The sequence below is a fragment of the Peromyscus eremicus genome, chromosome 19 (genome assembly GCF_949786415.1).
Source record: "Peromyscus eremicus chromosome 19, PerEre_H2_v1, whole genome shotgun sequence".
Taxonomy (NCBI): domain Eukaryota; kingdom Metazoa; phylum Chordata; class Mammalia; order Rodentia; family Cricetidae; genus Peromyscus; species Peromyscus eremicus.
This window is the reverse complement of record NC_081435.1, coordinates 31593801-31619521: the sequence shown is the minus strand read 5'-3', so window position 1 is coordinate 31619521 and position 25721 is coordinate 31593801. Positions and strand designations below refer to the sequence as shown.

Genomic DNA, 25721 nt, shown 5'->3' with positions numbered 1-25721 from the left:
TGCCTGGCTGCTTATGGTGAGAAAGGCAGAGTGCTATGGTGTTTATTGTGAAAACTTTAAAAGACACAAAGCAAAGATAATGCATGTTTAGGAACAGAGAGAACTACTGTTAGTGTCTTTTAAAGAAAAAGAAAAAGATGTGAATAATGTTCTTAGTGACAAATTTTAAGCCAGGTTTTTAAATTTAATAATATAGCACCAAGGATATTTTCCTAACCGATATTTTATTAAAAATACCATATGATTTTTTAATGGCTGCATATTACTTTCTTGTATGATTTGATTCTTCTGTGTTTTAATGACTGCATATTATTTCCTTGTGTGATTTGATTCTTCTGTGGCCTAATAAGTCTCCCACTATTAGGCTTTTAGTTGTTAACAAATTCTTACTACAAATTATGTATACTGTAGTGTATTATATTATATGTAATAGATTATGTAAATACAGTATATGGATAGCTGTTGATATAAATATACAATCAGATATCACCTATACAGCATAGTGTTTGTTAGAAAGTGCTTGGTAAGCAAGGAAATAGGAAGACTACAAGAAATGGACACAGTAATCATAGTCTAAGTTTTTCTTTTCTAACCTTTCTGCTCATTCTCACTTTCCAATTACAACGGCATGTATCTCTTACATAATAAAAGGAGGAAAGTGATTAAATACACAACTTAGTGTACATAATGTCATTGTAGTCCCTTGCCCCACAATACTGCATACAGAAAGCGCAGGAGTATACACCAGAGATGGTCGTGGTGGAGCACACCTTCAATTCCAGTACTAGGCAGGCAGATGAAGGTGGTCTCTATTGCAGGACAGCCAGAGCTACGTGGGAAGATCCCATCCAAAAATCAAAAAGAATATATGCAAAATGTTGATCATGGGTTATCCCTAACTGGAGATCATATAGGCAACTTTTATCCTTGTGCTTTACCTGTAATTTCTATTTTTTCTATATGGCAATTTGTCATTTATAATATAAAATGCCTTGCAAATAACTAGATTTGGACACATTTCGAAGCCAAGAAACAGAAAGTATTTGGAAGTGAAATCCACTGGCTTAGCTTGCTCTCAGCCACAGCTGATAAGGAGCAAATCAAATGACTATATAAATATGGCCCATGTTTAACTTTCTCACTCTAAAAAAGCAACTTCACGTGAACAGGATCTCAAGAGAACTTGGAACAAGAGGGATGTGAGCACAGAGCTAGCAATTTCTAAATTAAGCCCACAGCTGGGAAAAGCTCTCCTCCCAGCACAAGTCGAAGTCAGCGCATAGATGAGAATACATGGATCCCGCAAGGAGCAGCCTCGCCAAACATGAGACTATAGACTTGGAAGCCCAAATAATACCCAGGTGTGTGGAGATGGGTTCTTACTAAAATATCCCCATGGCTGCTGAAAGCCCACAACATAGTACTTTGGAGACCTCTAAGGACAAGACATGAAGTCGTGAACTACTGTGAGGTCATTTGCTACCAAGAGCAGTCCTCCCAAATGGGAAGAAGTTAGGAAGTGATAGTGTGGAGCCTGGTAAATAGTGAAGAGATGAGATGGGACAGGAAACCAAGGAGTCCCATTAAAAGCAGTTAGAGGGACATCTGTGCTCCCCAGGAAAGAAAAAGTTTCATCCTTGTGGGATGAAGATCAAGACAAGAGTGTAATCCGTTATTGCTTACAGAGTTGTGGTTCAGCATGCCAGGTCTAACGACAGCTGCTATTCTGACACCATTTGGAGAAGCCCAACCCCAGTTAGACATGCTGATCCATTTCATCCCAAGACCCTCATAAGAAATTTACCATTTCTACCCGTTTATGAATAAAACGGGATACAGAGTGACAACTTCGTAATATTGACATTTGTGGATGTATGTATACTGAAACTGAGATTTAAGTGGGCATTCTGCCCTTCCTTGTTTCCTCAAGATCATTCTCCAGGACTACTTTGTATGTGCCTTCTCACAAGGACCAAAGGACCGTAGTCCTTGGCCATGTGCCTATTGAATGAAAGAGACAGAGGGAGAGGGGGAGGGGGAGAGGGGGGAGGGGGAGAGAGGGGGAGGGGGAGAGGGGGAGAGGGGGAGAGGGGGAGAGGGGGAGAGGGGGAGAGGGGGAGAGGGGGAGAGGGGGAGAGAGGGAGAAAGAGAAAGGAGGGTATTAATCTTCCTAAGTATGGTGGAAGAGAAGATTTGTTGTAGATATGACAGAGAAAACAGCCAGAGGCAGAGGCAGAGACGTCTGGGCGAATCCAGAGTGAACATGCACACTAAGCCAGGCCATGTGAGGAAAGAGGGAGAGGGAGAGCTAGAGAGGAGTCACTGACCAAGAGATGACAGCCTGGGCCAAGAGATTGGCACAGCCAAAATGGCTGAGTTATATAGGGGCCAGAGGGCCTGGGGAGAAGGGCCGCCCAGCCCCAGGGCTGGAGAGTTCAGGATAGAAGTAGGGTATTCTAGCCAGGACAACCCTGTAACAGGTAAGGACTAAAGGATGCTGGAGAATCTGGCAGCCAGAGTCTGCTCTCATATGTTAATAGGCATCTCAGCTGTTTGTCCCGGATTTGAGACCTAACAGCTGTCTATAGCAGTAGTGAGAGTGAGTCCCTACAATATCACATACCAAATCCTCTCTGATAGAGACAAATACAGAGAAATCAAATGTGCCCCTGCTTTTCAGAAGGAAAGGTAAAGACAAGCACAGACTGCAAATGTGTGATCTAATAAGGAAGGTGTCCGAGGCAATATGGCACACAGACAAGACTGGCTTAGCCAAAATATTGTTTTCTAAAAATATAGAATTGAAATCCTGGGTGCAGCATGCCTCACCAGTTTCCCAGAGTCCCAGATCCCCTCCATCAGTACCTTGAACTGTCAGCACCTGGAGGCATTGGAGATCTCAATGCTATGGAAAAGGACCAGTGTCATCAAGGGATGCAAGGTAATAGGACAGTCTAAACTATAGTTTACAGTTTGGAACTGCCAGGAAGCAGCAAGAAGAGAAAGAGAGAGGGTGGATGGGAGAGGAGAGGGAGGAAGAGGAGAGGAGAGAGAAGAGAAAAGAGTAGAGGAGACAGAAGAGTGGACTGACTGGTGTTCAGGGCTTCATGTATGCTGGGCAACTGGGTTATGCCCCCAGCCTGATAAGAGCATTTTGCTTCATCTCTACATCATTTGATTTCCTTGAATATTACGAAAGTACACTCTTATAGAGAGGAGATCCATTCACATTCAAACTAATATTTATTTGAGATGGACATTGATATTATTGAGCCTCAACTACATCCCAGGTACCACTAATAAAGGCCGGAAGCACAGTGACAAACAAGACAAGTGAAACTTCAGAGATTGTCCAATGACAGATAAGAAATACCTGACCAACTTAGCCAACTGATACGGAAGTGTACTATGCAGACGAAAAGGAGGAGAGAGAAGAGGAAGTGGTCAAGGAAAAAAGAGAAGAAAGAGTGGAGAATTGTGATACAACCAGTTTTATGTAGGGTCTATATAAGCTTCTCTGAGGTTGGGGCATTAAAAAAAAAATGAGTGAGTCATGTGAAAAGGTCATGGGGACTGGGGAGGTAATTCATTGGCAGAGAACTTTGCTAGCATCTACAGGTCCTGGGTTTAACCATAGGTGCCAGGTAGATCAGATTAGATAGATGGTAGATGGATGGATGGATGGATGGGTGGATGGGTGGATGGGTGGATGGGTGGATGGGTGGGTGGGTGGGTGGATGGATGGGTGGATGGATGGGTGGATGGGTGGGTGGATGGGTGGGTGGATGGATAGATAAATAGGTAGATTGATGGATGGGTGGGTGGATGGATGGATGGATGGATGGATGGATGGATGGATGGACGGATGGATGGATGGACAGACGGCTGGATGAACAGACAGACAGACATCAAGCAAAGGGCTTTCCTGGCAGAAAGCACAGTAGGTTCAAAGGCCCTGAGGCAGAAGTGTGCTTAGTGTCCTAGGCATAGAAAGAAGCCATGTGACAGTTGCACAGGGAGTTTGGGAGCAGGGTGGTCAGCAATATGAGAGGGTTGAGGAAGTCAAGAGTGCAAGCTTATGAAGGGCTGTTGGGGGCATGCTGAGGACAGTATCTAAGAAGGGTGGATGCTAAAAGTAGAGATGGTTACTGCCCAGAGTGATCATGAACATTAGATTAATTGTCCATGTACTAACAGTTACGTGATGAACTCTATATATGTGACTATTCTTATTCAACTCCAGTCAGTAGTTCTACTGAATGAGTCAAATTAAAGTACAAGGTATATGTTTAACAGTGCATCGTCAGAGAAAGCCATTTATCCCAACACAATCTGTGGTTTTATCTTACCTTGTGAGCTTTTCCTTCAAATAGCGTGAGATTTATGCAGGACAGCACTTTCGAGAGCTGGCTTCTACAGCCCTTCTTGCCATCATTACCTTGACCACTACCACCCCCACTGCCCATCCCCAGAGAAAGTTTCCTTGCCCTGTCATCCTGACTTCTGATTGCCCTCCACAGATAAAACTGTGAAGCTGTGGAAAGTCAGTGAGCGTGATAAGAGGCCAGAAGGCTACAACCTGAAAGATGAGGAGGGCCGCCTCCGGGATCCTGCCACCATCACAACCCTGCGGGTGAGTGGCATGGCTGTTCCAGCCATACCTTTTGACAGTCTGGGCCACCAGGGGCAGGGGAATGCCCCCCCTAAAGTTGAGCACATGCTGGCCACGGCCGCAGATGATGACTGTGATATGTGGTTGGAGGCACTGGGCAGGGCCTCAGCCTACCCATGTCTGGCGGCAGATGGAGGAATGGGAAAAGTGCCAGGCCCTAATGACTACAAACCCATGCTTCTCCTTTGTCCCTAAGGACTTGCCACATGGCCACCGCCATACGTTGCTGTACTCTTAGCCTGTCTATGCATATTATCCAGCATGTCTTGAACACCTTCTGTAGCTGGAATAAGAGGCGCAAGGCTGCTAGGGTGGAAAGTTTGCCCTGGAGAACCCAAGCGTCCGTATCTAACGGACCTGGGTTTGAACTCTGGCACCTGCCAGAACCTTACGTGGCTGTGGTTCTCACATGTTGTCCTCGAGCTGCTTTAACTGACAGAGACCTTGTAAAGGACGAATCGTTTACAGTTTCGGAGATTTTGTCCAAGGCCAGCTGGCTTCGTTGCTCTCGGGCCATGCTGAGGAAGTAGTAATGGCAGTAACGGCATATGTACAGGGGACTCACTTCCTGGTGGTCAGAAAGCAAAGAGACAGACTGACAGGATGGAGCCAGAGACAAGATACTCTCTCCAGCCAGGCCCCGTCTTCCAATAATTCCACCCAATTCTGAACCCCAAAACAAATTGATTGTGGTTGATGAGAGCCTGTTTGATCCAGTTACCTTCAGGTGATTAGATCATCCACATGATGACCAGGACTTCCATACCTGAGCCTTTTAGGAGAAACTGCATTGGAAACACAACATGCACTTACTCCTTTCGAACTTTGGTCAGACAAGCTCCTTTTCCATTCTCCCTCTGCAACACTGGCTGGAAGTCCTATTGTCTGTGAACGGCAAGGGGTGCAAGGTCCTTCCACTGTAGCTGTTAACACTCAGCATGTGTGTAGGCTTTGTTCTTAGTCTGTGTGGCTTCCTTAGGGCCCTCCAGATGTGCATAGCCTGGTAATGAGGAGACCATGACAGCACTCACACTCAAATGGCCCCTCACTCTACCCAGAATAAGACAAGTGTACGGACAGAGATAGAGAGTCGTTTGTCCAAAGGAGAAAGAAATGGCACTCGGTTCTGGAAGCCAGGAAAGACCTCAGGGGGAGGTGCTAATACAATGGATTTCTAAAAACGGGCCATTAAGAGAGACTCCATAGAACAGTGGTTCTCAGCCTTCCTAGCACTGTGACCCTTTAATACAGTTCCTCATGCTGTGATGACCCCCAACCATAAAATTATTTTCGTTGCTACTTCATAACTGTAATTCTGCTACTGTTATGAATTGTAATGTAAATATCTATGTTTTCCAATGGTCTTAGGAGGTCCCTGTGAAAGTGTCATTCGACCTCAAGAGGGTATGAGACCCACAGGTTGAGAACCACTGCTCTAGATGTAGGTAAAAGTGGGTTAAGACTGGATGGTTTATTTTGAATCTGCTCAGTGTAAACAGTAAGGTAAGAACATGTTGGGACCAGCTCTAGCCCCACAGGACTTTTAGAACTGTAAACTATGTGCTTCCAAACATCAGTTGCTGGTCAGAGGGCCAAACCCGAAAGAGGGGCAGCTGTGAAACACATGTGGGTGAGGAGAAAGGGCCCCACTGTGGGTACACAAGCAGAAGTGAGCATGACTGATCACTGCGTGCCTTTCCCAGCTCACAGCCTCATTCATCCATTCATCTATTTATTCATCAACTGCTGGCCACTATAGTGCCAGGCTATTGGGACTTTCTGTACTGATGGGCACCATGTCTTTAGTTGTGTTCCTTCTGAGCCCACACATGTTGGCTGCTCTGTTTTTATGCCAGTTCTCCATCCCTTTATTAGGCCAGGTTGTGGAGGTTCCAATCTGCCCTGCTGTTGTAAAAGTGCAGAGCTTTGGAAGAGTGCAGAGAATCATAAGGACAAAAAGGAAGGTCCAGGTGGGCTGAAGTGGGCTAGAAGGTTGACCCTACTCCTCTCCAGCTGGTGATGGTGGGCATTTGACTTGAAACCTCATGTCTCCAGTGAATTATCTATAGAACACAGGGGACAGTGGTCACTGTTCACTGAAGTTCTTATGAAGATTCGCCGAGACACCATGTGTGTGAGACCAAGAACTTCCCCTATGTAGTATCTGGCACGCAGAGAACACTCCAAGTTAGCTGCCTATTTAGTGTCGCCATCATCATCATCGACGTCTCCAGCCTTCATCACCATCGTCATCCTCACCCCCATCACCAGCATCAGCATCATTTTTCTTACTCTCATTGATACTAGGCCTATATGTGTGTGGGAGAGAGAAAGAATAGTCATGTTTTTCTTTGTATACTGTTTTATTCATTCCACAAGTTATTTATGTATTAAGTAGTAAGCACCTTACTGGAAATAGGACAGGAATTAAGACTGTCTTTTGTCCCTTGGGACATGGCAGTCCTGTGTGGAAAACAACTGGACTAGGTGCCCCTGAGTTCTGCCATGGACTCTGCCTGTAGTGACACATTGTTCTGAAAATATCTCTTGCATTCAAAGAGACTAAACTCTTGCAGACCTTGAAGCAAAGTTAATATACCTTGAGATCATTTAAGATGATGTACCTAACCTGCTGTCCTACTATGTCCTTAACCAGTTTAAGTTTAACCTGCCTTTAAGAGAGCAATGTAAACAACCTTACTGTGCCTTGGACTGCCCACATAACCATCTTTTTCAGAACCTAAACTAAAGCAGAGCTAATCTTAAGTTATATACTTTTCCATGCCCTGAGCCCAGAGTAATAATGTCTTTGTGTATGTGTGCGCTGTGGTACTCATTTGCTGAAAGCAGCCATTGGGTTGGAAGCGACCTTAAAAGCAAATATGCACCATAAATGTTGAAAGCAAAATGGATACAGGCTGATACCGTCTGTTTGCAGTATTGTTTGCTGTTCTGGGTCAGTGGGGATTAGTAACATTTTCCCTTGTAAAACTCTGATAAATATTTCTGTAAAGTTTCCCTCTTCTCTTTCCCATGCCACATTTCTGCGTTGTTCAATAAAGACAAAGAAAACTCCCTTGTTTAGGACAGACAGACACCAGGCACATGTATACACATGCATACAACAGACAGACCAGTGACCACAAGCTACAGACAGATGGAAGGTACAGGGAGAGAAGTAAAAATTTAACATTTGGGCTCAGGCTTGATCAGATTATTCCAAGAGGAAGTACTTTGTTTTCATTTCTTAATGTGACATCAGTGCATTTTGGTGCCTTTGAAATTATCTTTAATGTGTTAACTGATACATCTGCCTTTGTTTGCTACGTGCGTGAAATTTTTCAGAGGCCATCTGTAGTGCCCACTATGGTTTCCCATTGCCGATGGCATCCTATGGGATTCCGTATCTCTCTGCCTAACCCCTTGGAGGCTCCATCCCAGTGACAGAGGAGAGAAGCCTATTTTACATTCCCACTAGAGATCAACTGTGGCAGACAATGATGCTAATGAAGTGAGCCCCAGATCACCCTGACAGAGACCCTGAGGTGTGGCTGCCAGTTAGAAAATAACAATTCGAACTCCAGGAGTTAGTAACCAGCTGTGTGGCACTAGACAGTGCCCTCTAGTTTTTCTCCCTTACTTTTATGCTGCCAAGCAGAGGGTTGGGAACATTTGCATTCTGAGAGCCAATTTGCATTTTTGACTCTGGACGCTGTTAAAACACCAGGGTCTGTGGTCACTGGATTCTAACATCCACCAACTCCCTTTGAATTGTGATTCTTTTTGAGCTTCTGTTACTTTTTGATCCTGATGGAGACAGGAGGAGATGAAAACAGCAAAACAAACAAAAGGAACCCCGCCACCAGCAACCCTGGAAACCACAGATTCAGAACAGTGACCCCAAACAGAGAGCCCTCCGATGTGACCTCCATCAGACTCTTCTTGACCAACACACTCTGCTCTGGAATCCTGCATCGCCAGCAATTGTGTTCCCCACCCACCCACCCCCACGATGATTACTGCTTGCTCATTTTCACAGTATCCGATTCCACGTGGGGCTCGAGAGCAGGAACATTTAATAATACCCGACAGCTAATTAATCCTCACTGCGTAACGAACCCATCCTGTTTCAATTCTGAGAGGCTCAGCTTTTTTAAAGCAAGAGTGTGAGTCTGGCTTTTTTTTTTTTTTTTTTTAAATGGAAAATGCTCTTTCGAATCTAATCACTTGTTACCCAAGGAGGCCAGGAGGAGAATATCTCCCTGCTCGGTATCCTTATATCCCCAAGATAATCATGATGATAATTGAGTAACACTCACTGGATGCTTTCTTACCTAATGCCTCAGTTCATCTCCAGAAAACACAATGAGGAGGGCAGGTATTTGGCAAGGAAGTTGTTGGCATCTAGTATTTACTGAGGCTTTGATGTGCTGTAAGCAGGCTGCATTCCTTGTTTGTATTGGCTGCCCCAGGAGCTGAGTCCACTGCTCAGGACACAAAGCCCCAAGAGGGGACTTCCATGCTCAGCCTGCAGTTCTATAAAAGAGACATTGCTATACTTTGCTACTGGCTCCAGAAGAGAGAGCAGCTTGCTCCTGTCTTTAGTGGGTTGGTTGTCATTTCATAGCTAAGACCTAAACCAAAAGCCAGGGCTCTCAGCCTTATACACATACGTTGGGGTATTTGAAATGCTTTTCTCCCGTATGTATGTGTGTGTGGCATGAGTACAGGTGTAGATGCATGTGCACATGTGTGGATGCACGTGGAGGCCCAAGGCTCGATACCGGCTGTCTTCCTTGGTTGCTGTCCACCTTCTTAACCAAGGCAGCGTCTCTCACTTGAACCCTAGGCTCTCACATAACTACCACCCAGATAGCTAACCAGCTTGCTCTGGAGATTGCCCGGTTTTGCCTTCTAGGAGCTGGAATTACAGGCAGGCCCCCATGCCCAACTGGTGTTTGTGTGGGAGACGAAGATCCTGATTCTAAACCTCACCGTTGTTAGCAAATACTTTATACACAGAGCCATCTTTCCAGCCACTGAAATGCCACTTTTCGTGATTGGTGTCTTTATCATACCTGGCCAGAGGTGCTCACAACATCCCCCACACACTCATACACATACAGACACACTTGATCACTCACATTTTCACCCACTCATTGAGTTTCCCAAGACAGCATGGAAAAACAGACACTTTGAGTCCTTATGCAGCTGTGCTTAGGAAGCTCCTCCATGCTCTTCTCTCCTAGGCTCCCAGTACCCAGGGGCAATGGGCCCTTAGAGCCCTTTCTAGGCAACAGGATTGGTATTCGAGTGAATTAATCAGCCACGGATGGGAGCTGGGTAGTAAGAAATCACCCTTGGCACTCTCTCCCGGCAGGATGAGCCCAGAGATATTGTGTGCCTCATTATGGCTGGTTGACATTGCCCTGGGAACCTAGGCCAGGGTGACATTTGCTTTTAAACCTGTTATAAATAGACTCGCAAAGGTGTGAGCACTCAAGCTGTGACGTGTCGTAACCTGTCTTCTGAAAGATGAGGGAGATATAATAAGTTAAGTTTTCTAATGGATTTTCTCCAGACTCCCCTAACAGTCTAATGGAAATAGTATTTAAAGAACTATGACAAAAAGCTTTGCTTGTTGGTTGCTTCCTGGATGTTAGGTACTGGCTTCTATGTATGTCCTTTTACCATTGCGCTGATGCCATAACTCTGCCAGGAAGGTTGTGTTATTCTCCAGGTCATCTGAAGCCATAGACTTCCTGTCAGTTGTCGCCCGGGTGCCACTTTATCAAATCACTTTTCCTGGAATACTTGGTGAGAAATAGCGCACACTCCTTCCCAATCACTCTCCGTGTCCTTTGCCTGATCTTTTTTTCTTAGCTCTGAGCATAACTTAATAAACCATTTGTTCATTGCCTGCCTCGCCTCATGCCTCAGAAAACCACTTTCTCTATGGAAAGAGGATGGGGATGGGGGATGGGGTGAAGCTTCAGCAATACGGGCATGCGCTAGACAGTAGGTCACCATTTGTCAAGAGAATGGATGATGCCAGAGCAGAGACTAAGTGTCAGGGGAGGCATGGTGTTTGTCCACAGCCTCATGGCTCTACAGTGGCAGTGTTGTGATTCGAATCTTAGTCCAACCCAAATCTAATGGTGATTTTCATTCCTTTTCTACTCATTAAGAAAATGATACTTTGTGGCCATACTGCCAGGGAATTTCATTACTGATTGCCATCTCTTGGAAGTCCTTGTCAAAGCTTTCTTCATTCAAGAGTTTGTATTTAGAGGCCTGAGCACTCTGACAGGGCTACTGTGATTAGACGGTGTCATGTGTCCACTCTCCTGCTTCCTGTCCATGGCCACAGTCTGTCCACCCCTAAGCTCAGTTACATTTTTTTGACTCTGCAGAACTAACTTTTATCCTTTTAATGACACATGATGTTTGCAAATCTTGTTGATGGCCATTTAGACACCTCCGGGCCACGGCCTCACAGGCGCTAGCTCCTGATGGGAACTTTTTTGAGGGTGATTGCTCATAGGTTGTGGGGTTAGGAAAGTTAGTCCCTCCCAAAAGAACAATCTTTCAGTGGAACTACCAATTTAACTACCTGACCTGTTTTTTAAGAGAGTTGGTTAGACACTCTACCAGTCTGAGTTGTAGACTAATAACTGCATTTTCCCAGCCCTTCATTGACATGGCTAGCAGTTTTGTGTGTATTTTACAACTCTTTCCTTCTCGTAGTCCTATGACTTAGGCATTCTGCCCATTTTAGAGATTTGTAAACAGAGGTGCAGGGAGGTGAGTGCTGGCTTGAGAAGTCAAAGATAGTAAGAAACAGGTCCAAGAGTAGAGTGCAGATTTGTGTGTACCTAGAATCCTGTCTTCCACATTCTGAGAGCCGTTTTGGCCTGATCCTTGGTTTATACAACGACGACAACTTTCTAAATGCTGGGTACACAGTAGGTACCGCACAAACCAGGTACTGCAAAGGAAGCCTTAGAAAGACAAATGAACCACCCTGTCCTCACAGCGCAGAGAGGAGACAAGCGGCATGTGACATCAGTTTAGGCCGTGGCTCTCACAATGCAGTGTGCCTCCTGATTACCCCGTATACGTTTTTAGAAACATTCACTTTGGCACAAGGAATTCTGGTCTTGATAACTCTGCTAGGACTCCCTAGGCGACCCATGAAGAATTCCGGGGCATGCTTACGGAAGTACTGGCTGAGGCTCAGTGATACTTCTCGGGAGTAACACGAAAGGTTGCCACGGCAATTCGGAGGATGCACAGAATGGAGGAGGTGCAGGATGAGGATGGGGTTTCCAAGATGAGTCTTCAGGGCTACACCAGCTTTGATGCTATGGGACTTGCAGCTGGGAGGCAGGAGGACGTGTGCTGTTGTTTGCTTCCTTCCGGTGGTGCGGCCGTGATGACCTACCCATAAGAAGAAGCAGTTGAGGCATCCTGAGTCAGGTATCTTCATTCCAGAGAAATTTTTAATTGAGTCAAGATGGGCTTTTAATGCCCCTAGTTTTAATTTGGGCTTTATGCTTTAATAACCAAGGCCTCTTCAGATACAGATCTAGCCTTCCTCTAACCATTTTTTAATTTTTTAAACTTCATTCTCTGATTTATGGCTTCACTGGAGGCTTGACATACAATCCTTTCACGGCTTCATCGTCCCTCATATTTGTGCAAATAACAATGGAGTTTTAGCTACTGCCGTGAAAATCAATCAAGTCTGTTTCATATTCACAGGCTTGCAACAGCCCCCGATGGCCCCCCTGGATTAGATTAACTTGGTGAATGTGTCACTCTGCTGAGGGTAATTTCTCATCCCCAGCTTCGTCTTCCCCCTTCCTCTCTGGGTGTATATTGAGAGCTCTCATTGATTGACTGCCCCAAAAGTGAATACTGGCATGTGATGTGTGTAACTCAGCAGGACGCACATACTCTGTGTTTATGAAAATAAATAATAATTTCTGTTATCATTATTGATTGTTGTTGTTATCTGATTATATCTGTCTGTGTCATGGAGTTTCAGTTATGGGATCAGAAAACACCCTATAGGAACCTCAGGCAGCTAGGCTACAGACAAGCCTCCATGTCTGGATTCATTTAGTCTTTTAGGAGTGAGAATTGTGAGTGTTTCTATTCTTGTTGTTGACTGATTCCTTTGGCTAATATCCAGGGACAAAATACTAGTTGTTTTCAGTGGTAGCCAAATGAGCTGATTCAGTCGGAATTATAAAAGCAGCTAATTTTAGCAAGCATCCACTGCATTCCAGAAGCACTTGGCATAATTTCATCTTCCAGATAAACCTGAAATGTAGGGACCAATGTGGTCCTCATTTTTAAGGGCATGGCACCTCAAGCTGTAAAGGTTAAGGAACTTACCTAAGGTCAGAGGTTAATAAGTGGTAGTGCTTGGACTCAAATCCCTGTCTTTCTAATTCCAAAGTTCATGTTGCTATCCTGCCTCTTATTAAGACTGAATGTCTGATACATGCATTGAAATTGAGGTTCAAGCCCAAATCCACGTGAATAAGCCAGGGCGAGAGAGCAATTTGCCATACAGGCAGTGGAAGCTGCTGGTGTTGACAAAGGCGGGTTCGTTGTTTTGCAGGAAAGTGGGTAGGAAGGGTACCTAGAGCTAAGTCACGGCATAAAACATCTAGTCATCAGAGTCAGAAAGTGCCTAACCTCCTCCCTCCCAACCCCCACGCAAACTCCCTACACACACACACACACACACACACACACACACACACACACACACACACCACACTTAACCAACTACTCAGAAACTACAGGGAAAGGTCAAGGCATTTACCCATGTCTTTCCTCTATAAACCAGAGACTGATGTTGGCAACTGCTGGCATGATGGCCTCTAAGATCAGCTCCACACTAGAGAGTCTCTGACTTGATTCTCAGTTCTTTCCTGTCACCCTTCAAGATCTGTATAGACCAATATGAAAGCGGCATTGCATCCAAATACAGTTGCCTTTACATCGCATTAGATGGATTTGTTGTGGCTCTCACTATGGTTGACCCTAGTTGTTTCTTATCCCGTTACTCAAGTTCCTTCCCCTCTCACTTTGGTAGCATCACGGAGTGCCAGCCCCCTCCTGCCTAGTGCTTTATTCCAACAGAAACTACTGGAAACATTTATTAAGCATGTACCACATGCCAGGCCTTCTGCGAAACAGATTATAAGCACATTTTATTGTACCCTGACATTAAATCATGGAGTGGATAATTCTGTGATTCCCATGTTGCAAATGGGGACACTTGATTATGAACCCTGAAGCAACCTGCCCACATCTACAGCTACCAAGTAGTAGGGTTGTATCTGTAACCTGTTCAGGCTGACCCCAAAGTTGGTGTTCTTAATACTATCTTGTATAAGAGTCACCAGGAAAGGGATCAATCCTTGATCAAGTGGCAGCCATAATCTACAACATGGGAATGATTGTATATTCTTGCACAAGTTGGGATGATAAAATAGGAAATTGGTGGAGAGTCTAGCCTGGTAAAACTTTCCTTAGCCCTCTTGGAATCAGACAGAGCACACTCCCCGACAATGTCACATTATCTTTCATCCCGGAGATACCTCTGGCATGCTGCATTTATCATTCTGTAATTAGATCCAACAGGAATAACAGTATAAAAGGAATTCCATACCTGGATTAGGATCAAGTTATCATTGCGTCTTGTTCCCCAGCCCTTTGGAATATGCCCATGGGTTAGCCCTCAATGGGCATAAGATGCTGAAATGTCTACTGGTATCAGGAAAACAAAAGAATCGCATTTGACCAAAACCAAGTCCAAATGCTCTGATAGTGATGGGTGTCATTTATCTTGAGACATTGTGGTTAGGGGGCTAGGCATGATTCCAGGTTATGGAGCACTCTCCTCCTTTACCTTTAATCAGTCAGTGACCTGAATTCAGGGATGGGCTGCAGGAAGGCTGACAAGCAAAGGTAGTCTGTTGGTCTTTTTCAGGTTTTGCAAGTATGGATGGTATTGCCCTTTCTACCTTCATTCACACTGACCCAGTCAGCTTTCCCTCACCAGAGAAGGGTATGCCTCCCATCTTTTCATCTAAGGAGTATCTGGCTATCCTTTTAGAAGTAAGTGGGAACTCAGGCATAATTGGATGATGGAAGCAGGAGATTTTCTCAATCCTTGAAGGGAGTGTGCAGCCATGCATATGCTCATGGTTTAACACACCTGAGAATGTATGTTAGCCTGACTAACAGAGTCTAGGCCTGACTTGGATTTGTTTTCCAAATTGGCTTTCTTGGCAGATCAAATGTGTGTGTCAGATTCCCTTTCATTACCAAGTTATGCTAAGAAATTAATTTAAAATCACAAGAGGGTTTCTAGGTCCTCTGCTCATTAGACATAAGATCTTTGTAGAAAATAATTAACACAAATGGATTTAGAATTAAGCCCAACAGAGGACATGATCACTTTGATCTTAGGACATTGCCAACCAAGCTCTGGCTGGTGCACTGATGTAAGCATTTTAAATACCAGTCCTCACCAGACAGTCAAGATCTTGAAATACATCCCTAGGGGTAGTAGATGTGAAGACACTGTCTTCTCTTTGATGCATAAAACAAGAAACTGGTGTAAGAAAAACTTTTATAAAAGGTAGTCTTATAGTTAAAAGAAGCATTTTCAACAGAAAAGAAAATATAGACTTCTTTGGTTTCCTTAGAATGGTGGAGCTCCAAGGAAAGAACATTCCACCTGGGAGGTGCTTACTGAGGCCGGGTCATCCTTGCACAAATTGTTGCTGTGATCTGATGCCTTCTTTGCTATAGAAGTGTTAAAAGCCACCAGAGCACATACACATGCTCACAAATGTGTCTTGCTGGAGCAACATGGGAAGCTATAGTTTAAGCGTATGTAAACAAATCCATTTTCTCAGAGTTTCTGTAAAGCTTTAAGACACTGATATGTGCTATCTAGAAAAGATTTGGAGTGAAGCATTTTCTCTCAAACTTATTTGTCCACAAGGAACTTTCTTCTCAATTGAGAGGATAATTACTGTTTAAAATATTCTACTAAAAATATGGTCCTTGGCCTATGCAGGTCCACAGTTAGAGAATCATCCGTGACTCTAGGCCACCCGTCTGTTCTGACATTTCTCTCTTCCACAGGAAGATTTCATTCAGTTCATGGAGCCGGTTGTCGATTGGGGCTTGAACCCTTCTATCTTACTGTGAACTACTAAACAGTAGGTCACTGATCAATTTTGGAGGAGGGCAGGGAACACAGCAGTGACCCTCCCTTTGGAAAATGCTCACTGAAAGTGCTGAGTCAAAGAGTTGGGAGAACAGGACTTCTCCCTGGTAGCATCTTCACTCAGGTCTTACTGTCCCCCAGGTACAAAGTCACCTGATGGTGAAAGATGCTTAGTGGAACTTCCTTCTTGCCAGTTCAAGCTCGTTCATGTCAACTGAGAACTCCTTCCTGCCTGACACTCTGCCAGGCACTATAGCCACATTTACTCTTCACTCTCACCTTTTCTCAGGATTTCTTGAGACAGAAATTCCACACTAGGTCATGAAAAACCTTCCATTTTATATAACTTCTATCTAATCTGCTCTGTATATAAAGGTTTCAGGCTTCATGACACAATTATGGCAAACATATGTGATCCTCAAGCTCATGAGGTTTAGATCTCATGAGTTTGGAACGTATCTTTTAAAATAGTGGAAATACCAATTTCGTGTCCTTGCTTGTCACTGTAACCAGTCTTGTAAACTTAGAAAACCCATCCCATCATGGTGCCATTCCCAGGTAGACAAATACTGAAGAGAATGAAGCAGAAGGACCAAGAGTTCAAGGCCAGCCTAGAACACACTTTGGCTGGCGATGTAGCTCAATTGGTAGAAAGCTCATCTGGCATGTGAACAGCCCAAGGTTTGGGCCCCAGTACCACATTAAACCAGGCATGGGCACAGGCCTGTGGCTCCAGAACTCAGTAGGAGAATCAGGAAGTTCAAAGTCATTCTTACTTCATATCAAGTTCAATGCCAGCCTAGACTACATGAGACCCTGTAAAGAGAAGAAAACAAAAGAAAGGGGAAGGGAGAGGGGAGGGGAGGGGAGAGGAAAGGAACTGAGTTCCTTCTCATACTTTCTTCTCTGCCCTGTGACTCCACTGTCTCTCATTTTCAGGAATTTAGAGTTCTGCAACATCTGATTAAGTAAAGAGAATGTCTAATGCCCAAATACCTGAACACAAGGTTAAGAGTTCATCCAGTTATCTCAGGAGACTAGGCTCAGAAGTGAAAGTAATGAAACATTCCCAGGCTTGGTTACCATCACCACTTCCCACGGGAAGGTCCTTAGTACAGACAAGCCCGCAAATGACTGCGACACCAACCCACATCAGTTAAGAACACAGGCCATCAAGGTTTCTTGCTTATTCACGTTTCATTCATTCCAAAAGCACTTACTGAATCCCTACCATGAGCTCGGCTCTCTGTAACCCAGAGTTGCAGCAACAACCCCAGAAGGCATCGACCCTGCCCTCTAACTTGCAGTCTCTTGCTGAAAGAGAAATAAACCACTTTCTGCACGAAACCATCAGTCTAACAGGAGATACAGAGAAGTGCATGGCGTGTAAGAGAAAGAAGGATAGAGAAGTTGACCCATCCAGGGAGAGCACAGAATAATCGTCTGAACAATAACCCTTGAGCTGTAGCAGTCGACAGGTTAGGAGAGTAGGAAGAGCAATCCAAACAGGAGACAGGCAGAAGGCCAAGGTCGCATGTGGGAGTCAGCATAGCACCGTGTGGACAGGAGGAGGGTGAGAGAGACTCCAGGCATGTGCAGGGCGAGTGTGGTGCCAGAGAGACCACACTGTGCACCGTGGGCTTTGTTAAGGACCTTGCTCTGGCCTGGCTTGTATTCTCTGCTCTGGGTGGGTTGCTTTTTTCTTTTTTGGAACAGTTCTTCTTTGTGTGGATGGCTAAGCATTCTGTACCCAAAGACATGAGACATACCAAGCTAGAGAAGCCGCCTGAGTAGGTAGCTCCTGGTGGTGACAGGAAGTTTAAATTCAGGAAGCAGGTGACATTTGTCAGTTAGGCCATGTTTCCCTCCAGCCCCTGACTGCCCCATGTCAGGGCACAGCCTCCACCTAGCTTCTCCAATACCAAGGTGTCCTCTCCAGAGGTGAACCCTTCTATGAATGATCGAATTGTTTGGAAGGTCATAGAACCTGACAGCTCCCTATTACACAAAGGGAAAGATAAGCTTCTGATTAGTCCTGGGAATGGAGGACGTCAAGATGGAGTACACCTGTCAGAGCTGCTTAAGACATATAAATCATTACCTCCATCTTCCATGCACGCCTGAGGCTGGAGAAAGAAAGGAATGACTGGGGTTAGTTAGGAGTGTAACACCCTAGGAAGACCTTCCACTTGGCTTCAAACAAGGGTTAGCTCTGCTATCTGTGCAAAAAAAAAAAAAAAAAAATCAAAACCCCACACCCAGAGGAATGACAGGGATGAATACACACTTGTTCCTGGAAGAGACAATTTGTTTACCAGGCATTTGCCAACATCTTTTATTGCTAATGTAACAATAGAGCCCTTAGGAGCTTTCTCGGCCTCCAAGGGGTAGTGTGCTGGGTACGGCACCTGCTGTATGTTTGATCCTGAATTTTCACTTAGAGTAATCAACCTAACAATCATGACTGTTATTCTTGCCATTTTTCTTCCATTCACAAGCATAAATCTCTGAGATGGACCAACCATCATTTTCCTTTCCCACAGTCTAGGACATCAGGATATTTCCAGGCACACATTAGCAGCATAAAACTAGAAAGCAAAAATCTTAAAGGCATGCACCACTACTACCTGGTTACATTTTTAAAACTTAAATTTAGTCCTGGAGTGATGGCTCAGTGGTTAAAAGCACTTGCTATTCTTGCAGAGGACCTGGGTTTGGTTCCCAAAACCCACATGATAACTCACAACCCTCTCTACCTCTAGTTCCAGAGGATCTGGCCCCTGAATGCATGTATATGGTGCACATAAATTCAAGCAAGCATGAACACACATGCATATAAATAAAGAAAGAGAAAGAGAGAGAGAATTGAAAAAGAAAACTCAAATGGATTAGACAGTATAGACAATGCACTGTACACTCTAAGTTGTGTCAAGCACCACATAGCTTGCAGAATGTGACAGCCTAGAAGATTCCAGCTAGGGAAGGACTAGCACTCAGTAGCCTCTGGTTGGTTCTCAAACTCTGAGAAACAAGTTTTGCACTGTTTCTGGGATGTTTGGGACAGAACAGACAGAACTGGGGGGAGGAACTTCCTCCTCCGAAGCAGAGGGAAATCTCCAGTTCTGACAAGCTTTCCACCACCTCTTCCTCAATATTCCTTGAGCCTTGGGTGCAGAAGTTGTATTGCAGAGGTGTCAACCGGAGCTGAGCATCCCATAGTTAGGTGTTCTCTGTAAGTGTGGAGAAGGTGCTAATAGAAAATAAACCCACCCGAGTCTCTGCAGTAAGTCGAGGTGAGTGGGTCCCCCGACTCCACAATGCCCAGTTTTGAGAAAACCTTTAAGTTCTCTCTGAGCCAGGAGAGGTCTGCTGAGGAGTGACTCCTTCAGGCAAGAAGTTGCAGCCGCCCGCATCTCCATGAGGGACCCTGGGGTGGTGGCAGAAACAGGAACCTAGGAAGCTGTTAAGAGCCCCTTGGGACTCTGGCTGCAAATCTCCCTTTAAATTCTCTGCCCCAGCTTCCATCTGTCAGTCATCCAAATGCAGAACTCTCTGCCTGAACCAGCTTCCCCTTAGGTCATAGATCCACTGTCAAATGTTGTACTGCATGTCTTTATTTTATGGGCACAGTAAAAATACAAATAAAGAACTCAAACTTGAAAACTGCTTCTGAGTAGGAGATTTTCTTTCCTTAAATAAAGACAAGGCAGAAAGCTCTCTCGGCTTCTAGTTTGTCTTGACCACTAAGAAAAAGATAAGCGTGTTGCCCTCCTGGCAGAAGTTTATTAACTCCTTCTCCGTTCTCAGACTCAGGCTGGGGAGATGGCTTAGTCCATAAAGCGCCCACTTTGCAAGTGCAAGGGCCTGAGTTAGGACCACCAGCTTCCATGTGAAAGCCAGGTGTGGTAGCGAGGGTCTGCTGTCCTCTGGAGCCACTGTACCCTTAGCACAGGTGTCATGGTAGAGATAGGCTAATCCCTAGCTCCCTGGTGGGCCAGTTTAGCCAATTGGTGAATGCCAGGTTCAGTGAGAGGCCCTGTCTGAAACATTTAAATGAGGAGTGATTGAGAAAGACACTGGTCAATCTCTGGTCTAACATGCACATCTGCACATGTTTACACACACACACACACACACACACACACACACACACACACACAGAGTGTGAGTGGGGAGGTGAAGAGAAGTGATTAAAACTTTTGAAAACTCAAATACAACATTGGACACTTGAAGTGTCTTCTAGAATTTCCCCTCTCTTAATTGGACAGCTTTTCTTCTAGGAATGCTCCCATCCGCATTAGTACTAAGGTAGATTAGCATAGAGAATTAGATTTCTCTGTGTTTATGTTTGATAAGGCTGTACCTTCATGTAATTTCTACTGATTATCAAATGGAAAGATGCCCCAGGACAGACAGACGAGCCAGCATTAGTTCCCTTATTGGCATTAGTTCCTTCTGAGGAAGAAAAAAATTATGAGCAATGGAAGCAGCATATATGTTAAGAGATTAAAATTCCAAGCACACTGTAAACTTAGCTCACCCAAATCTGCAACCTTAGAAAATGAAAATGTCTCACTATATTTGGTGTCGTAACTCAAGATCTAGGTTTAACTTACTTTCTGTAATTTAAGACAAAAAAAAGAATCCTACGTGCCTATAAATAGACCTAGAATAGAATGCCATTTTAAACTAGCAGTTCTGGTAGAGGAAAAAAATAAGCAGCTGGGGAGCGTGTGAAGTCAGGCTCCGGAGAGAACATCGAAATTTGCTGTGTTCTCTGCGAGCATGCGCACAGGGAAGGGTGTTCGCCTGCCACCTTTAGAGTTTACACGCAACACCTTGTTGAGGTTTCCCTTCTCTCCAGCTGCCCTTACTGGGTTGTTTCGGCTAGCAGTCTCTGCTCTTCTGATAACAAAGCTTTACACTGGACAAAGCTTGGGGCCCTTCCACAGCATCTCCCATCTCTAACAGCATCCCTGAGAAGCTTTGCCTTTGTTTCCCACCCTGGACGGCAGAAACCCCTTGCACGCTTGTAGGGCAAGTCTAAGATGTCTCGACTCTACTTCAGACTCAGCTTGAGTCTTCGCTTCGGCAGTCTGTCTGTCAGAGCCCAAGCTGGCTGCATGCTTTGAGCTTTCGTCAACATCAAAGTCATTGCTTTGTTTTCAGAGGCCTAGAGGAATCCTACTTGCTCATTTTCTCCTCCTGAGGAATCTCCCCCTGCTTCTTTGGATGGCTCCCATCCTGCACACTGACGCTAATAATTTTCCACCCATGTGCCTTGCTTTTGTACATATACTTAAGGTGTTGATCAATAAATCACCCTCTGCCTCCAACAGTCTGGCTTCCCCCTTTGCTACTTATATTCTCTTTCCAGGTGGAAAAAGAGCTCATTATTTTTCTTCTTAACCTCCAGCTATATATGTCTTTTTCCTTTCCCTTTGCCTATCATTTAACTAGTTCTCAAGCCCTCCATCCCCATTTGTTCCTTGCGGTGTGCCCCCTTTTCTAGAAGCCAAGGAGACTCTTGGCAGAATCTCATCCCCTTGTCTTACTGCGCAGGGACACATGTGGACTTTCAGGTCACAGGAGGTGGTAGCACAGTAGAAAGAAAGGCAAGGCAGGGCTTCAGCGGCCATGTCTATAGAGGGTGCCATGTGAGCTCGCCATAAAAGATGAGGTCTCCCGGCAAGCAGAGCGGCACCTCGACCTTCTCTGGGTAGTAAAGCCAAGCTCACTGAGAGCACCTGTCTGACCAGGTGTGTGGGAGAACATGCTTCATGAGGTCATGCTGTGGGATGGTCTGTATGTCAAGTGTGTTGCTGATTGGTCAATAAATAAATCACTGATTGGCCAGTGGCCAGGCAGGAAGTATAGGCGGGACAAAGAGGAGAATAAAGCTGGGAAGTGGAAGACTGAGTCAGAGAGACACTGCCAGCCGCCACGATGACAAACAGCATGTGAAGATGCCGGTAAGCCACGAGCCATGTGGCAAGGTATAGATTTATAGAAATGGATTAATTTAAGATATAAGAACAGTTAGCAAGAAGCCTGCCACGGCCATACAGTTTGTAAGCAATATAAGTCTCTGTGTTTACTTGGTTGGGTCTGAGCGGCTGTGGGACTGGTGGGTGAGAGACATTTGTCCTGACTGTGGGCCAGGCAGGAAAACTTTAGCTACAAGGTCACACTTGGCAAGCCCACAGGACTAGATGCCATTAGGGAGACAGGAAGTAAGCGACCAGGACACAGCCCACACTTCACTGGGTCTGAAGCCCTCAGCCACACAGGGAAGAGAGAGGAACCCTCTGTGCCCCGCCAGGCATCCCTTCTGTGGAGGTGAAACTTGTCAGACCAGCTCTTCAGTTCCCATTTAGGAAAACACGCCTGAGTTAGCAATGAACAGTCTAACAGAGATCCAATATTGCACCTGATGAAAAATCGCCTTCTTTCTTTTTTTTTCTGAGACAAGGTCGTAACTTCTGTCCTGGAACTCACTGTGTAGCCTCCCAAGTGCTAGAATCATAGGGCTAGGCCACCACACCTAGGAAAGTAGATTTCCTATCAATAATTGAAGCCACCTATATGAGTCATCATTCTGGGTAGTGTGGCGGTCACTTTCTGCTGTCACCAAGTTTCTTAAAGTCTGGGATGTGTAAGACACAGCCTTAGGCAGCATCACTAAAAAACCCAGCAACTAAGTCTTCCCGTTCCCTTTTTATCATTCTGGTTACACCGAGCCCCAAGACTGGTTTTTGCAGTGATAGTTCTAACCTCTCTCAGAACACTTACAAATTTTTTTTTTTAATTCATAGCTAACTTTAAACTCTAGGTCCTTCCCAGGTGACTGTATCGACTAGAATTTAAACAAATTTTTTCAATGTATTTTTTATAATTTTTGGCAATTCACAAGGAACTTTTTTTTTGATGTATTGCAGTGATGTGAAATTCCCAATCAAAATACATGTAGTTAACTAAAAAGTAGATCCATTTAAAGTAAATATGAAATCACAACGCATGTAAAACAGATCAATTTTAAGTATCTAAAGGGGACTAACAAGTATCTGAGAGTTAATGAGCACTATTGTAGCTGTTTTTTGGTTATTGGGGCACTTTTAAAAATCAGTATGCATCACCCCATACCAACTGAGCGAGAGTCTCAAACTGTGCTTTCTGTTTCTTCTTAAATAATCCTGATGGCAAACTGTACTAGAAGAATGAGAAAAATCTTTCATTTATTTTCAAAGTTTTCTGTCTGGACAAGCACTTGTTTGAATGGCGACTAGGTGCGTAATGTGTTTCATTTTCAAGTGGATTGCAATAGTGATTTTTATCTTTAGAAAAGTTTTCTAGCAATCATTCAACAAAAATGTGCTGAGAAGCTACTACGGGTAATTCCCTGAGGGCTGAAGAGGCCATGTGAATAAGAGGCCCTGCCACTGCAGAACTTAGATACAAGTTCATCTATGCTGAGTTCTCTCTCTCTCTCTCTCTCTCTCTCTCTCTCTCTCTCTCCCAGTTTATAATTATGTGTGTGTCAAATCCCACCTGAATGAATATAAATAAAACTGTCATAAGTTTTTTGATTTGTGTGTGTGTGTGTGTGTGTGTGTGTGTGTGTGTGTGTGTGTGTGATATTGATGACATTGAGATTACTGTCGGGAAGTCGTAAACCAGTCTTCTCTTTCCCTCTTGTATTTACCTCATTTTTAAATACCCAGATTGCCTTAAGTCTTCTCTGTGCTCTAAGTAACTCCCATACCCACCTATGGTGTTAACTAAATGGCATCATCTCTTACGATGGGACCTAACCCCACTGAGCTTCCTAAGATGTGTGTGCAGTTTACATGAGGTCATGTGTACAGAGCTTACGGGAAGCAGGGAGGGGTGGTAAAGTGGCAGGTTTGAAGTGACTAAGTTCCAAAGTCATCCAGAAAGCAAAGGTCAGAATCCATTTAAAAAAAAAAAAAAAGGAAAAAAGAAAGAAAAGAAAACCTCTTATAAAGAGTCCATACTCCCCCAGACAGAGTGCTTACAGCTTTTGCAAACTCTGAATAACATAATGTGTAGATGTACAGACGGTGTGTGGTATAAAGCAGCAAAGGAGGAGGACATTACAAGAAGTACACATCAGTGAACCTCAGTGAACCTCAGGTGGGTGTGGGAGTTACTTAGAGCACAGAGAAGGCTGAAGGCAATCTGGATATTTAAAAATGAGGTAAATACAAGAGGGAAAGAGAAGACTGGTTTACGACTTCCCGACAGTAATCTCAATGTCATCAGTATCACCAAAAAAAAAAAAAAAAATCTAAAAACTTATGACAGTTTTATTTATATTCATTCAGATGGGATTTGATACACACATAATTATAAACGGGGGGCGGGGGAGAGAGAGAGAGAGAGAGAGAAAAATACAACTCAGTACGGTTTGCTTGCTTCGTGCTCACACTCGGGGAGGCCTCTGCCCACTGGGGACACGGTGACAGTGGTTATCAGTGCATGGACTTGTTTCTCTCTTTCTTGTGTGTGAACCTGATTGGTTGAAACCACATGTTAAAAGCGTGTGAATAGGACTCAGTGAGTAACTATTATTCCTGGGTCATGTACGTCCTCAACAGAATGTAAACTGGGTAGAAGTGTGCAGACATTTTGTGGTCAAATGCAGGGACTTTTTGTCAAAAAAAAAAAAAAAAAAAAAAAAAGCTTTGACTTTGGGAGAAATCATCCATGCCCTTCCCTTCAGCAAGAGAGAAAAACAGTGGGAGTTTCAAGTCCTAGAGTCAAGCTAGGCGATGGCCTCCAACCCACCACCCTACTCACCATTTCACCAAATCAGAGGGCACAGAAGAGTCGGAGATGAGTCAGAATATGGATGGTGACCTGGAAACCTTGAAGGGACAGACACAGGACACCACCCTACAGGACAAAGCCTATTGTTGCTGAGTGTAAGAAAACAGCAGGGCTGCTCGTGAGGAGGGTGTAGAGACACGGCCAGCGTAAAGGGCAGAAGATTCCAGGCTCTTCGCGGACAATGAGAATGTGCACTGTTCCAAAAGATGTAACTCTCTAAGCTGCTTCCATCCAGGATGGACCTCTTTTTTTGTACAGTTTACCCACCTAACATGATTTATAATATAATTTCCAAAGAATGTTACAGGGCTGAGGGTGTAACTCAGTGGTAAAGCACTTGCCTAGGCTGTTCAAGACCCTGAGTTCAAGCCCCAGAAAAACCACATCAACAGATAGGTAGGTAGGTAGGTAGGTAGGTAGGTAGGTAGGTAGATAGACAGACAGACAGACAGAGTCTTTTACACAAAAAGGGCTCAATGAACTTCTAAGACTGGAAGAAAATTTATGAGAGATAAATGGGCTCATTGCTTGAAGGACATTAAAAGTAGTTATAAATAACATTCCAAACAAACACAATTTCTGCCTAGGGAACAGTGACGGATGGGTTTTGCCGTCCTCGAGCAAAGGAGCTCTAGAGAGAAGTGACCCTGGGAAGGGCGCTGTGTTAAAGAAGGAACTGGAGATGTGTTTTCTTAGGACTCTCCCGGCTGCTCAATTACTGTCAGTGGGATGGAGAGCCTGCGCAGAATGAAGAATGCCCTATTAACTGTAACCGTGGGATTCACGAGGCTGGGAAAGAGCTGGGAAGAGAGAAGTGGGGATCACAGACAACAGTGTGTAGTAAGTCCAAGGGCACCGACGGCTTATGGGAGTGTCTGACCCTTCCAGTCTTCTGCTCTGCACCCCTCCTGTTGTCCCCTCCCCATGCTGACAGTG

The 25721-nt window shown here is 44.6% G+C and overlaps 1 protein-coding gene across 25 annotated transcripts in view; it reads left to right on the top strand.

The window, feature by feature from the left end:
- The window catches only part of Ppp2r2b (protein phosphatase 2 regulatory subunit Bbeta), a 291625-nt gene that overhangs the window by 203515 nt on the left and 62389 nt on the right, over positions 1–25721 (top strand). For all 25 annotated transcript variants that reach the window (XM_059245825.1, XM_059245819.1, XM_059245821.1 and 22 more), the window contains one exon: positions 4521–4633. In XM_059245825.1, coding sequence (XP_059101808.1) covers positions 4521–4633 — 113 coding nt within the window. The remainder of the gene's footprint in view (positions 1–4520; positions 4634–25721) is intronic.